At 47.0% G+C, this 15080-nt stretch overlaps 5 protein-coding genes across 5 annotated transcripts; 4 read left to right on the top strand and 1 right to left on the bottom strand.

Moving 5' to 3' along the window:
- Window positions 1-3311: 3311 nt before the first annotated feature.
- On the top strand, window positions 3312-3942 carry BP5553_10435 (uncharacterized protein; the record flags this gene model as incomplete). The annotated part of the gene is made up of 3 exons (XM_032019058.1): window positions 3312-3395; window positions 3656-3793; window positions 3871-3942. 3 exons carry the CDS (start codon window positions 3312-3314, stop codon window positions 3940-3942), a joined length of 294 nt encoding a protein of 97 aa, XP_031864765.1.
- A 719-nt stretch (window positions 3943-4661) lies between these two features.
- BP5553_10436 (putative concentrative Na+-nucleoside cotransporter CNT1) lies at window positions 4662-6660 on the top strand (the record flags this gene model as incomplete). The annotated part of the gene is made up of 4 exons (XM_032019059.1): window positions 4662-4951; window positions 5018-5444; window positions 5496-6323; window positions 6379-6660. 4 exons carry the CDS (start codon window positions 4662-4664, stop codon window positions 6658-6660), a joined length of 1827 nt encoding a protein of 608 aa, XP_031864766.1.
- Window positions 6661-10186: 3526 nt separating this feature from the next.
- BP5553_10437 (uncharacterized protein) lies at window positions 10187-10890 on the top strand (the record flags this gene model as incomplete). Its single annotated transcript, XM_032019060.1, has 2 exons — window positions 10187-10480; window positions 10561-10890. The coding sequence occupies 2 exons, from the start codon at window positions 10187-10189 to the stop codon at window positions 10888-10890; spliced, it is 624 nt and encodes a 207-aa protein (XP_031864767.1).
- Window positions 10891-11995: 1105 nt separating this feature from the next.
- BP5553_10438 (Phytanoyl-CoA dioxygenase family protein) lies at window positions 11996-13116 on the top strand (the record flags this gene model as incomplete). Its single annotated transcript, XM_032019061.1, has 3 exons — window positions 11996-12312; window positions 12361-12882; window positions 12936-13116. 3 exons carry the CDS (start codon window positions 11996-11998, stop codon window positions 13114-13116), a joined length of 1020 nt encoding a protein of 339 aa, XP_031864768.1.
- Window positions 13117-13454: 338 nt separating this feature from the next.
- Window positions 13455-14888, bottom strand: BP5553_10439 (uncharacterized protein; the record flags this gene model as incomplete). The annotated part of the gene is made up of 4 exons (XM_032019062.1): window positions 13455-13588; window positions 13675-13845; window positions 13896-14324; window positions 14372-14888. 4 exons carry the CDS (start codon window positions 14886-14888, stop codon window positions 13455-13457), a joined length of 1251 nt encoding a protein of 416 aa, XP_031864769.1.
- Window positions 14889-15080: the final 192 nt, after the last annotated feature.

The following is a 15080-nucleotide window of genomic DNA, read 5'->3' on the forward strand; positions in this document are numbered from 1 at the left end:
TGGTGGAGGATTGGAAGGAGTTTTTTGGAAGGCTGGCGTTGACTAGAATGGATGGGCATGGCTAGCCTGGCCGTTGTTTTGTTCATCTATTGTATTGTAGTTAGTACTAGCGTACAATAAAATAATACACGCTATTCAAGAATGTGCAATGAGGCTAGTGAGTTGTTAAGTGGTCGCATATGGTATGCCGGAGCCTAGTCTCACTCCATTGCTCTTACCGAATACCCCTATAGTACTTCACGAGCATAGGATGTAGCGAGTCAGGCTATACTAGTCTTTGAAGTGGACCGTCCAAAGAGCAAATGGCTTATAAATTATTGCAAGCAATATGTGGGTAGACTTCGAAAGCATCATTTGGTTTAAGGAGCCTATATGTTCTCATTATGCGTAGCTCTGTGTTGAAACCGCGACAGAAACTCGCTAAAGGGCGGAGGTCAAGTCAAGTCAACTCAACTCAACAACCAAACTAAAAGCCCAAGAAAAGAAAAACAAAAAGAATAACTACAACAGAAGAAAAATAAAATCGTAACTGGCAAAAGAGTTCATTGCCCACAGCCAATTAATCTCTGCCGTTTCGATGTTGTCGCTAGACCTAGTTATATTTCTCTTCGATATGAGGTGTCGTGTGACACTTGTGGGAGTGTCTTAAAGAGCTAGGTTGCCGTTATGTGCACTTTTCTTATTTAAATATATATACCTTATCTTGAGTAGCTACGAAGTTATGCCGGCTATCCGGCGGTGAGTTGAAGGAGGAGGAAATGGTCACCGGCGCTATTCGGTGTTCGGTACACCTTTCTACTAAAGCCTAAGAATCTGGTCTTGCAAAGGTTATTGGCTATCAAGGTTTGGATGGATGGGGATAAAACTGCCCTCACCCTATCTTCCTCTAGGGATGGGCTAATGAGCAACTAGATTACGGGTGGGAATAGATTCAACGAATGTTCAGAAGCTCATTCACTATTGCGGTGGTGAGGAATTTGTCCGAACCAAACCAGCCTCTCTCGATAAACACATATTGACTGGTAAATTCTACCAGTCCGTATTAATAGCTATAATTTGGATAGTTGTGTATTCCCATATATCACTACATAGGAAGTTGGCGTTCCAGCTTGTTTTTATTTGCTCATTGAAGAGGTATTCAGTTGGCAAAACAGATGGTTTTCGACTTCTTCTGTGGGAGTGATTTTGGAGGTATATATCCACAGCAGTATTCTCAGGTTAAAGAGTTATTAGGAAATAATCCGGTTCTCCGTGTAGTTATAAGGACTTGGAATAAGTTAATTCGCAAGGAGAACTACCCATTACATGAACAATAATGATTCTAATATCCCACGAAGCCGGCACGCAACCAATATCCAACTCGTAGTTGTCGCTCGACACATCCCCAAGGCCGAGACCTAGCTACAATTGCACAGGATAAATAATTCGTAGTGCCAAGAGCATAACTTGGCAGTATTATTAATAGGTGATGGAGGTAGGGAAGTCGTACTTCTACACCGGATGACTCACGCCGAAGCTGTGACAGGAGCAGCACTAAATCACGCAATTAACCCAGTCTCATCCATCAACTCAATAAAACCTCTCAATTCAACGGTCTCGAATCTCTTCAATTCCTATTCTGTACCTAGCAATCTCGACGCGCAAAAATCAACTCTCGGAATTACTTTATACCTCATTTCACTTTGGAATAGAGATAGAGTAGCAATTCTATCGAGTTGATTATAGGCCCGCTGTCCAATCGCGAAACAAATACGGAAAACATCGCAGTGCGGAAGTTCAATAAGTTCGTGGCCTTTCTACTTCGCTCTGCCTTGATACCGCCAGTGTTACGGCTACCAAGGTTGTGGCCTTTACCAATATACCTAGCTGAGAAACCCGGTATAAGCGCCATTTCGACTTCCTACGATCGGAAAAGCTAGCTATGAAGCTTCGCCTTGCTGAGTTATTGACGTCCGGATATTCCGCGCATGATACGTAGGTATGTTTTGGCAACTTAAGAGGTGCCTTGTTTACACAACCTAGTCGCCAAGTGCATACAAGATGCAACGAGAGCGAATGGCGCGTCCTATACTTTAGTAACAACAGCTTTCACCCTCCACAAGACATTCACAAAATCCGCCAACAAACTGGTAGATGAATATACGAGTCGAAATCATGAGCGCGGATAAACAGTAACAAGACTCGACAGGAATAGTACGCAAACTGTAAAAAGCAGGAAATAGAGCGGGGAGTGTTTTCGACCAACTCCTTAGCTAGCCAAGAGTGAACTTTCGACCATTCGCAATACATCTTGCATCCTCGACAACGTCCCAACAGGGCAATTATTGCAACAATCAAGTTTTGGACACCGTTTCTGCAACTTTACACGCCGATGGGATTTCCACTATCGCAGAGAAAGATACACCGTACTCGGGAAATCCGGAAAATCCACCGACATTTCTACCTTCCCTTCAACCTCCCTTCTTGGCCTCTCGGAAGCAGTCGACGATAACAAGGCTATAAATGGGGTTGTTGTTGTCTTTGGCTCCAAGCAAGGAACATACAAAGTGGGCGATAGTACCTAGGCTGCGACAACGCCATTGCTAGAAACAACACACCGGTATACAGCACTGATTCGGATTCGGGAAAGGAACTCATGGCTGATCGAAGTTGTCAAAAAACCTGCATTCTTGACTATTCTTCTGGCACCTCCGTCGCCAGTTCTCCTTATCTACCTCCAGCGAGGAATCGACCATCCATGGCATAGAATACTGCGTTTCTATTCACACGGTCCTCCTTCTGCCTAGCGACCGAGGTGTGTCGTGGTATGCTGTTGCTCCGAGCTGAAAAGGCTACTGGCCCTTGGTCCTTATCTGTTCCGACCTGAATTGATTTCTCGCTCTTCCATACCCGAAAGTCCAGTATCTTCCAAGTCGTTTTAGATCGTCTTCATTGGACAGCCCAACTCAATTGTCGGTTCGTGTCAGCGGTCGAGTACCTAAGTGCTGTGGTCCAGAATCACGGGCAAGGAGGAACCATTACTAAAACTTGAGATAACAACAAAGAATTTAGTGATTTCAATAGTTTGGAAACTCAGTACAGAGTAACTCTATGCAGAATGCACGAAGATAGTACAGTAGCCGCGCATATGAGAGAGGAAACTGAGATAGGAGATAGAGCTTGTGTGGGGCACCTGGTGGTGGAGATTTGTATTTTCAGTACCACCTGGCTGCAGATCTTGGCCATTTTGATTGCCCATTACAGATATTACTTCGCGCCCGCCAGGCGGTTGGCTCTGCTGGCATGCACTTGAGCGGCATAACAGATACACAATGTCACAAAGGCTCTTCCTCGGCCTTGGCTTTGCCACTACCCCGTACTGCGGCAAGCTCGTGTGGACAGCTGAAGCTTACAGGGTAAGCATCCGGGTACAAAGTGTTGGAGCGGTCTCGCCGTCCAAAGACGAAGTTACGAACTGATAAGGCCCCCTGAGGCTGAGAGTTTTGAGACTGCTCAAGTCGGCGGATTCCGATACTCGTTGCCTGGGGTAATCATAATCGCCGCTCTCTGCTGCATGGCTTCTTGAGCCCGCAGACCCTAAATAAGGTCCCCCCAAGGCGGGGAAACATCTCATCGAAGTTCGACCACCGTCCGCCACATGGCTAACCGGTGGTAGCCATTAGATGGTGGAGGTGATAGTGCAGGCAAGCAGGCAGTCTGGACTGTTCGCAATATCCAGACGTTGAGATTGCCAAACGAACGTATATTTGAGTGGAATTTGAATTTGGAAAGCATTGAGTTACCGAGTAGTTTTGTTTGTCTCGTGCCGAGGTTCCTGATTGGGCAAGACTCCGGAAGTTAAGTTGATCCCACTAACTAATTATAAGACAGGCCCTGGATCTTATCTTGATCGTTGCGACGCCACACTTCGATTCAGTGGCGCCCGAGTCAACGACATTCTAAATTTATGGATTCAAGATTATCACTATCCCTTGCGTGCAACAATTGGCTCCGGGAGCGGTCGCCCAACCTGTCCTCCATGAAAGCCCTCCGGAGCTGGCCAGCTGTCCCTAAGTTGGGACGGTTCCGTGCAGCTTTGGCAGCAATTTGAATTCCCACATACGAAGGATTACTCGAGCACAAACTCACCACCTTCCTCTTTGGAACCATGCCGACGGTCGTCCCCGATGTGTAGCAGCGAACTTAGCCAAGACCACGAGGCTCTTGCTAGGTTGGGACAAGGTTGTTATCGTCCATTGGATTGTTCCTAGGTCATCGCTGGGTTATTATTGGGTAAAACGAGATGGGCATCGAGGAGGACACGGCTGGGATAAGGAAAAAGTTATTACCGAGTAAAGCGAGAACGAACGAGGATGAGGATAGGAGGGCAATACGGTCGGGTATTGTTTATCTTTTCTTCTTATGGAAGGTCTTGTCCACGGAACCGGGGGAAGGAGGCGATAGCTATCGTGCATACCTGCAAATGTGATGCGCAGTTGGCGCATGCTCAGGCTTCTAGTGCAATACCCCACACCCGCTTTCCATGTTACATTTATTCTCGTCTTGTCTTCGAAAGTTTTCCCTGCTTTTCTTTTCTGTTCGTGTGATTGAGACTTTGCTCGTCGTCCCCACTCAAGGCACTGCAACTGCCAATTCCGCTGGCCCACCAACCAGTCGACAACATGGCAAACCAGTATGAGCGTGAGCATGAAAACGGCGTCGCGAATGACCACACGATCGTTCCTTCGCCAGCTCCGGCGGATCTTCCAGCTTACACCAACGAGAAGGACAGCCCATCACTCTCGTTCAATGGCAAAGGGAAAGATATCGATTCCACCGATAGGGATTTGGGTCTCGAGCCGACAACCTCGACCGAGGAGGGCGAGGAAGGCGAGGGGGGGGGAACAATACGCCGTTACTATAACAGATACGGGATCTTCGTCCACCTCTTCTGTGGGATGGTCATGACTGGGTTCGTAGCTCGTTCTCTATCTTGCCGTGCTTGGTTGAATGCGAACATTGACATTTGATATCTCAGGTGGTGGATCGCCGGCCTTGTGCTTCATCGCGATGACATTGGATGGCTCAAGCCGTTCCTGCTTTGGCTTGCCATCACCATTCGTCTTGTGACATTTCACATCTCTACGAAGTATATCACCAAGCCAATTGCCTTTGTCTGGGTTCGGGCCGTCAAGAGACCTTCGGAGATGATTCCACAAAAGCTGCGAATCCCTCTTGCAGCAGCTGGTACAATCGCCGTAATTATAGTCGGCACCTTCGTCAGCGAGGAAACCGCAGACAACACAAGGCCGAACAGGGCAGTCAGTCTCTTTGGACTCCTCGTCTTCATCGGTGCATTTTACGTAACTTCGAGAAACCGAAAGGCTGTCAATTGGCAAACGGTTATCGTGGGAATGCTGGCCCAATTCATTCTAGCCCTATTCGTTCTGCGCACTAAAGCTGGTGTAAGTAGTGCTCTCAGCCTTCAACTTTGCCGCATCTGACAATGATTCTAGTATGATATCTTCAACTTCATTGCAGAGCTTGCTACCGACCTGCTTGGATTTGCTGCCAAAGGAACGCTATTCCTCACGGGTCAGAAAGCTTTGGATAGCAAATGGTTTTTAGTCGGGGTCATTCCTCCGATCATCTTCTTCGTTGCCTTTGTGCAACTTCTATATTATTGGGGTTGGTTGCAATGGAGTATCAAAAAGTTCGCCACCATCTTCTTCTATACCATGGGAGTATCAGGCGCCGAGGCGGTTGTTGCTGCTGCTTCTCCTTTCGTCGGCCAGGGCGAGTCGGCAATGCTGATCAAGCCATTCATACCTCATCTCACGGATGCGGAATTGCATCAAATTATGACATCTGGGTTTGCGACAATTGCAGGCAGTGTTCTTGCTGCTTATATTGCTATGGGTATCAGCCCATTGGCACTGGTTTCATCCTGTGTCATGAGCATTCCTGCCTCGCTGGCTATATCTAAACTACGCTGGCCCGAAACAGAGGAGTCCCTTACGGCTGGCCAGATCGTTATTCCAGCAAGCGATGAAGAGAGGCCGACCAACTCCTTGCACGCATTTGCAAATGGGTCTTGGTTAGGCATCAAGATTGCTGGTATGATCGTTGCTGGTTTGTTGTGTATTCTTGCTTTGATCGGCCTTGTCAACGGTATCCTCAATTGGTGGGGTAATTACTTGAACATCCCCAGCTTGAGTGTTGAACTCATCCTTGGATACCTATTCTACCCAGTTGCATTTCTACTCGGTGTGGAGCGGAACGGGGATCTGCTGAAAGTCGCAAAGTTGATTGGGACCAAGGTAGTAACCAACGAATTTGTAGCAGTAAGTCTTCCCTCTTGCATCTGTAAAACCGTGCTCGAATTAACTTGCCCTCAAGTTCAACTCCCTTGCTACAGACAAAGATTATGCTGATCTATCGGACCGCTCTCGTCTCATCGCCACGTACGCCGTCTGTGGGTTTGGCAACATCAGCTCCGTCGGTATCCAGATTGGTGTGCTATCTCAACTTGCCCCTGGCCGCAGCGGCAGAGTTGCTAAAGTTGCTATGTCTGCCCTTATATCCGGCGTCATTGCTACTTTAACTAGTGCAAGCATTGCCGGTATGCTGGTTGCGGACCAGAGTGTCTATACCAAAGTCACCATCGCTCCGAGCCCATAAAGGACGAGAATGGATAATGAAAATTTGCTCCTTATACTAGTATCATGAATACATTATTTGATAATAACCGGAGGTCACCGATCTGTGACTGGAAAATGAAAATTATTGCTTAATCTCTCGTCTCATTTTGAAATGTGACGTGTGGATTCTGGATGCAAACTCGAAAACGATGGAGTATAACCCCAGGAGTTCCAACACAAACGGATCCAAAGTAGGATGTTTTCCCATTCCTGCTCTCGCTATACCCATGTTGGCTGTCGCCGCTCTCAGGCCCATGAAGTGGTATTATATATATCGAAACTTAGCATAATGGCAAGATATTGCACGACCTCCTCTCTGTATGAGCAACTTGCAAGATTGGCAGTCATATCAGCAAAGTAGTCAAAGGCTATAACAATCTACCTCTCGTTCCCCAACCTTGACGAAAGGGCACAGTTTGTTCATATGATCCAACGGACGACAATGCTATTAAAGCGACAGTATTGGAAATTCTAAGCCACTATTTCCAACCGATCAATGGCCTTATCATCGCGGCTAAGCAGAACCGACATGACAACTATGCCGACTTAATTATTCTCGATATCGAACTCCGGTCTCTGGTAGGAGGTAGACTTGCAATATATCATACAGGATAAAATCTTCTCGTTGGTCTTTAGTACTTTCTCGCAACCGCGAATAGCATGAGGGCAAGGGAGGAGCGACCGGGACCTCGACGGCTCATCTCGATTACTGCTAGGCATGAGGAAGAGTAGTAGGCTTAGGAAACCGGATTAGATTAATACGATCTATATTGTTGATAACTCAAAGGGTACATATTCAAGATACTTATCGAAACTGGGACCTGTGGCTTCGTCGCTGAAAATAGAGTCAGTCTGCTGAGTGGTCCACATGACTAGAAACCTCAGCACCGTGGATGATATCAGCGATTCCAAGGCAGATGTATAGCGGACTACACATTGGCTAAAGTAAAACCCCCGAGGCATCTCTAGAGCGACTTGAGGTACACTTGCGCATGCGAACATAGAATTTGGTCGCTGCTGGGCGATAGTAGCCCATAGAGCCCATTGCTGATTCGCAGATAATACTGTAAATTGTTTTGTTTTTCTTGAAAGTTTACCTCGTTCATTTCTCCCAGCCCGACATGCTGATATGCACCTCAATAACGTCTTGGTGTTCTCTTCCCATGGAGAATCGTGTTTTGGACAGTATGTTTCTTTGGATGAAAAGGATGTAGTGGGTGTTGGAGTTCTAATGCCGACAGTATATTTGTTCGAGTGTCTTAACTCTGATGAAGATTTCAAGACCTGCGAGTCCTATTTCTCTGAGCTCTGCAATGCACTCTCATTATGATCCTAACGTGATTCCGTATCTTAGGTGCATACTCACGCTTCCAGAAATCCTAGAAAGTAGAATAATAAGTGCAGGTGCTAGTTATTCTTGATTCTTGAGTGGTCTTTGTCGAATGGCGTCGGAGGCCCAGTAGACTTGCGGGTTTAGATCGGGCGATTATTTCTGTTATTATTGAAACATCCGTGTACTGGACTCGTCAGTCTTTGTAACCTGCGCAATGGAGTACCGGTTCTGCGAGTATTTCCGGTGTTGATAATAAGTGTTGGCGAGCCCTTCAGCCGCCGACTAAGTCTCGTAAGCTCGCCTGAACGTTTCTGGGAACGAACCAACCACGCAGAAGGGGAATCATTATCAAGCTACACAGAGCAACAAATGTCCTTGTTGCTATATGCACAGTTAATAGTCCCCCAGGCCAAGAAAGGTCCCTAACTGGCGAGTATCAGGTTCGCGAGACCTCGAGCAGCAAATACCGTTTCGTTTGGCCAACTAAAACAATGGTATTATCCCTAAAAGCTACGCCAGAACACAACTCAAGACGCATGAATCATTGTCCTTGCCATTAAATTCCATCGCGATGCTGGGTTCAAAAGTGGTAGGAATTCATTTGTCTTGACTTTTGACGTCCAACAGCACTTGAGTTTCAACCCTTGTTGTGAGGCTCGGTCATACTTCTCACGCAGACTTTGATGTCCATGGCTGCCTAAAAAATGTGCTTCTACGATCGGGTTCCCTAGATTGGTAATTGCGTTCCATTACTTCCATGCTCTTTAGCCAGTATTTGCCGGGTAAACATGAATGTTTCGCATGCAAAATACTAAATAAAGTTCGTTTAACAGCAGAAGCAGAGGCCAAGTTCGAGACCACTGGGCATAAAATATACTGGGAGCTCGAGCCATCTACACAAGTGGCAGTTGGGAATAAATCTATGAATAGATGCTCCCCAAGTACCGACCCAGGGGCATGTCCGGGGATATGAAAGTAGGGCCCCGGATTATAAGATGTACCTGAGGGATCCTGTTGAAATACAATCCCCGAGCTACGAATTGCGCACTTTGGTCCTCGCGAGTCCAATACGAATATGGGATCATCAGTATATGGTCAACGCCGCTCAGGCAGCGATGCACGCTTGTGGCTAAGCCGAACTTAATCTTCTGGAGGCGAATCGAGACCCCAGAGTTCCGATTAGATCCCATTCGCTAGAGCTGGGCTGATCCAGCGAGTATACTTCCTGAAATAGACAGTGGCGATACGAGAAATCGGGTTATTCAGATTCCTGTTGTAAGTCCAACAAAAGACTGCCATGATCATGATTGGTAGGCTCGAGTAAGCTCCTGCGATTGGTTATGGTTCCAAACTATATGACGTTGAAGGGTGTGGATGTTTCTTTCCGGAGTGAAAGTTGTCGAGTAGGAAGCCATGGCAATGATTGACGGGTCGACGCTGTAGGTGGTAATAAGGTTCGAAGTGTTTTGCTGCCGCGCCCCTAAACAAGCCACTCGCCATTTAGAGCGCCTGGCCCCAGCCTCAAGAATCCATGTGAAGCTTCTCCCGTTTGGTTGGCTGGTAGACGATTAACTCTATCTAATCTTTGCCTTTTCTGATCATGAGCATGCTCCATACGTCCAAAACATTTACACCACCTTTTCTTCCCTTTCCCGACTCAAATTACTTCTATAATAATAAAAGATTTGGAGTTTGAAGGCCTTCTTCTTGGCCGTATTCTCCCCTACTTCGGCAATCATTGAGGATATTTTGTCCCTGCACCTTTAACCACCCAAGCAGCCAAAGCTTGAAGTAGTACTACGTGCGGAGTACTTTCTTGTCTTGGTTATCTACCTCGTATCCGCCTACATCTTCCCTTACCCCGCCACTGATGAGCGCCAAAACCATGCCGAGATCTTCGCTTCACGGTTAAAGGCTAGAATGGGTTTATGAACACTGTTACACTTGCTTCTATGTACGCTTCGAACACCATATAGGGAATGTGATTCCCAAAGAAGAGCAGTAAGAGTTCTTTCTACCTTACATGAAACTCGTATCTATTTATACTCTCTATACCCATTACCCTCAGTTCAAGTTGAGAAAACATATATAAATCGCCAGTGTCTGGATTCAGGCCGTACCATACAGACACGCACAAGGCCTCGATCTTCCCTTTGCCAATTTATACTTCGCAATGTTATCCAACGCTCTTGTGCCCTTTGCGGTGTTATTGGCCCTCAGCTCTGCCGCCCCGTCACCAGTGGATGTCCCCGTTCACACCATTCCTCAGTCTCGCGATGACTACCACATCTATCCAACCGTCAAGCTTGATGGGAGCCCTCTCGATAAGGCCCTAATAAATGCCAACAACGGAGAATTATACATCGGCAAACCTACAACTGCCGAATGCCAGGAAGCCTACCCATGCGATACCCTTTCCAACGCCACTGCCATCATTGTTTCAAACAACGGCGCTGGAGCGGCGATGGTTCGTCCTTCTCTTCTATAACTGCCTTGCCCTATAACTTGCTTCAAGAGAAAGCACCAGTTCTAACCAAGGAATAATAGGATGTCTATGTTCCCGGCGGCCAAATACTGTATGTCAGGAAAACGGGAGAACTAGGATATACCGCGGCCCATGCCCAGAATGTCCCATCCGATGCCACTCAAAAGGGCTTCATGCGAGTTGAATTCTTTCCCTCAGACAAGTCAGCTTACGCTGCCGTTATTTTCCATGGCGAAGCCTTTTTGGCGTGTCCCCTAGGGGAAGAGGGGGTGTATCGTGTACACGCCTTCGCCGATTCCAGGACCGATTGCACCAAGATTGAAATCCAGGCCGTGGATTCCGGCTCAGAACCACACGCATATCAATATACTGCGCCGTATACCGTTTCCTGATCGACTGGGTAGGAACATAGGGGACGAAGGGATATTCGGAGACGGCGTGGGAGGTGGACCATGTGGTATATGAAAGATGAGGGGTCTGGAGAAGGGCAAAAGATAAATTTCTCTTCGATAGTTTGTGCTTTAAATCTAGGCGATGTTAAACTGGTCGAGTTTGCCATCAACGTGCAGATAGAAGTAAACAACTTGAGTGCCAAAAATGAACTCCAACAAATAAAATGAATAAAAGCAACAACAAATTAGCAATGGCCACTGGTATCCTTGGATTTACCAGTAGTAGAACGTAGCAGATTCGTAAACTACCTAGGGAAGACATTTTTGTTCTATAAAAAGGTAGAACGTAAAATTAGAAAAGACCGAGACTACCAGCCCGAACACGTTGCTCGGGGTAGCAAAAGTCAAGGATTTTGCTTCAATGGGCTTGGAGATGCATTCCTCGAGATGCTCGGCTGTGGGAGGTTGTGCGGATGGTGAAATGCTTGAGCTCTTAGTTAGTGAGTTCAAGCTAACTTTGGATGATGATAGATCCCGGCTGCCCAATGGTGCGATTGGCGGTGAGAGCTCAGTACTTGGGTTTACGTGCTTCGGCTGAACGTGCTTCCCTCCTATCGTGGATTTGTCACTTCAAATTCAGGGTATTTTCCTCGGGTCTCATGGTAGTTGGGGCGAAGTAGGTTCGTCATTAATCAGGGCCAAAAAGGTCGAATTCCAAAAGAAAGATAGCTACTACTCCGTAAGCAGGAATACTATTTCGTGCAAGAGGTCAGCGGGCTGCTTCTTGCAGCGAGTATTGACCGAATGAATTCGAGAAAGTAGCCCTAATAGGATAAGGTTGCCGAAAAGCCTACCGTGTAGCCGAATTCGTACAGCCAAGGTCAAAGCTCATAGCTATAAAAGGCTAGTGTTGCCGAGGTCCTGGTGTCAAGAATCTCCCCGACTTGGCACAGCATCACCATTGTGGTAGAAACTGGGGAAATGCTATAGGTGTGAGGTGTGAAGTGGCAAGCGGAGGGCAAAATGCAAGCTATAAGAGATCCTCGAATCTCTTTATTTGAGCCATAAATCGATTTCCAGTGCTTGCCCACATCAGTCTGTCAATATGTTTTCAAGAGCATTCGGCACCAGCAACATCAACCGTCTAACTCACACAATATCAACGCGCCAGGCAATGACCATGTCGCGAAGTCTCTCCTCACTTCCAATTTCTGTGCAGGTGTCACCTCGGGAGGTAGCTTCTCAAAATCTGACCTGGCGAAATCTAGAGATTGCAACAAGAGCCCTTCATCGAGACGGGCTTGTGGTACTCGAGGATGTGATCGATCATTCTAAGCTGGACTTTTTAAATGAGAAGATGCTGGATGATGCCCGAACTTTGCAAGCAGCGGGTGATGCAAGTCCATATAATTATAACAAAGGGTAAGTTTTGCGTTTGGAACCAAGGACTCGTGCTAATAAATCTGCAAGCAACATCCAGCAGGATCCGCCGCTAACAAAGCAATATTTCGACTCCAGCATCATCATAAATTCATTGGCAACTCAGGTGACAGCTTCAGTTCTCGGACCTAAGCCTAGGCTATCTTTCGCGTCTGGGAATAGCGCTCTGCCGCCGACTCCAGAGTCTCCACCCCAGTCGCAGCCAGTTCACTCCGATGCAGACTTCAATCATCCTCAGAGCCCTTTTGCATTGGTTGTGAACGTCCCCTTAGTTGAGATGACCAAGGAGAACGGCACCACAGAAGTGTGGCTCGGCAGTCACATCAATGCATCTGCGGCCTCACAAGAGGGGAAGCAGGGGGAACGAGCGAGTGGCAGGATCAGAGAGGAATTCTTGGCAGAACGCAGGCAAGAGAGACCACCATCTCAGCCGACAGTTAAGAAGGGCTCGGTCGTTATCCGTGATCTTCGATTGTGGCACGCTGGCAAACCGAACTACACCAATAATACAAGGGTCATGTTGGCTATGATCCATTTTGCGCCATGGTTCCGGTAAGAGATCTAGTCTTGAGAGGGCGAAGGGTACCTGCTAACCTAAGCCATAGTAATGCTATGGAGATTGAGGTCTCGGAAGACTTGATCCCAACATTGGAAAAGGAAGAAAGTAACCTCCAGATCCAGGCCAAGTTCGTGCCAGAGAAGTTTCTTATGGATGGTTATCTGAATCGTGGATATGGCAACGCATATAATTTCGATCAGCAAGACCCAGTGGAGGGAATTTTCTGAATATCGTTCTCAAAGTTTGTGTGAATGTGTTGTAGAAACAAAATATGACCCCACTTATTGCCAATAAGTTTTCTCCCAATAGTATCACTACATACCCGAGGGGTTGTCCTAGGTATGTACGGGCGATCTTCATTTTATAAGTACCTAGGTATGTATTGGGGAATACCAACCGCAATCGAAGGCATGCCGCGATTTTACACTGACTGGCCGGCCTAATAGTGTGACACGGAACAATTGGCGACCAATAATATCGAAATTGATGCTGAGTGAAGGTAATGCAACCTCTTCTCTGCGATATGGCGCTATTCGTTTGAAGAATGTACATGTAGTACTATGACTTACGTCATCAAGGTCCAATATTGTTCCAAGTCGCCAATTATGCAATGGACCGGCCAGGCCGTTGGCGTACCAAATTGTCGCAGCATAGTCTTCAATCCCTCGCGATGAGTGCTATCTACGAGGTACTTGCCACCTATGTAATTAAATTAGCCGCGCTGTAGGGGCTGATCAGATTATCTTCGCGGGACGGCCAAAGAGCCAGATAAGAAAGGTACTCACAAAACGCCAAAGGTCCGAAAGCGTTTACTCTTGCCGCAACATTGTCATTAGTATACGCTAATCCACATATTTTGATGGCGTGTTCAAGGACAGCTTCTTGATTAGCTGGAGCAAACGGATCAAACAGGGCCAAGAGAATTTCTGCAACAGAACAGTACTGCTGTGCTGCCACTGTTCAGAGGTCAGCTGCGTAAAGACGAGGCAATTCTAGAGCAACCTACCATGCCATGGATGGATCAGCCATAAGGATGGAAAGGGGTTGTTTTCTTTTACGGCGGTCGAGTATGGTTCGAAGCTCGCTGGTAAATATTCTCTCCAGGTAGCCAACTCCTTTCTCAAAGATTTCCAAGCAATCTGCTTCTCCTGCATCTGCCGCTCCATCGATTCTTGAAAACAGTAGTTGGTGACCCTTGCCAGTATATAACTGATGATGTTTGCACGCATACTATCTGAGTAGCGTTCTGCGGCATCAAAATTAAAGTCAAAGCCGATTCGTGTCGTTCGTTGACACTCTAAAGCCACAGTAATCTCCTCTCGCAGGTAATTCCAAGCACCGGCTTGCGAAAGGCCGGTGCGGTTCATCTCTATCGGGTCCCTCGTGGAAAATAGATAAGCTCCTAGAAGGTGTTTCTGTTGTTTTCTTGAATCACCTAGTTTCCATTAGCATTTCTACATAGCAGGAAGGCTTGAACTATACCAGCTATAATTTCATATGATCGAAGTAAGCAGGTAGCAGCTAAGTAATCTCCCCGAAGCCTAAGCTGGAAATTATCTATGACATGTAGAAGGTCCCGGATACAAGCTGCGTGAAATGCCTGCCCAAGCCCTCGCATCTCGCCCGAAACACCCGTTTTATGCAAAGCAGAGAAGGCGATGAGTGCCTTGAACAGAATCGGATTTTCAAGAGCATGTAGAGGAACTATCGTTCCAAATAAATTTTCGGCATCACAAAGGTCATACCATGGAGCGAGGTAATCGATGTAGTGGCGAAAGAGACTGGCAATCTCTGGGTTATTCAATGCCGACCGCGGTTCGGAGGATACAAGGGCTTCGAAAGAATCTCCTTGATAGGTCTCTGGCTCAGAATTTGGGACCTGGGCCCTTGACGAGTTGTTGGTAGATTTGGGTCGATCGCCTTGTAGCCGTGGTTGGGACTCGTTCAGGTGGGTAATATTAAGTGAGGTAGGATCTGGGGTGTGGATGATGAATCTCATCCCTTCGCCGCCTCCGTGACATGTTCTTTTTCCCTTGATACAGTTTCGGCATACAGGTCGTAATCCATCGCCTGATGGAGAATAGTTAGTTATGGAGAGTATCTTGTGTATATCCTCGCGGGGTTTCAGACACTTGACTTTCCGGCGGCGACAGGTGGCGCTGTAATCTTGTCAGTCGGTCCTCTGTAACAA

This window comes from Venustampulla echinocandica (assembly GCF_003357145.1).
Source record: "Venustampulla echinocandica strain BP 5553 chromosome Unknown scaffold_15, whole genome shotgun sequence".
Classification (NCBI taxonomy): Eukaryota; Fungi; Ascomycota; class Leotiomycetes; order Helotiales; family Pleuroascaceae; genus Venustampulla; species Venustampulla echinocandica.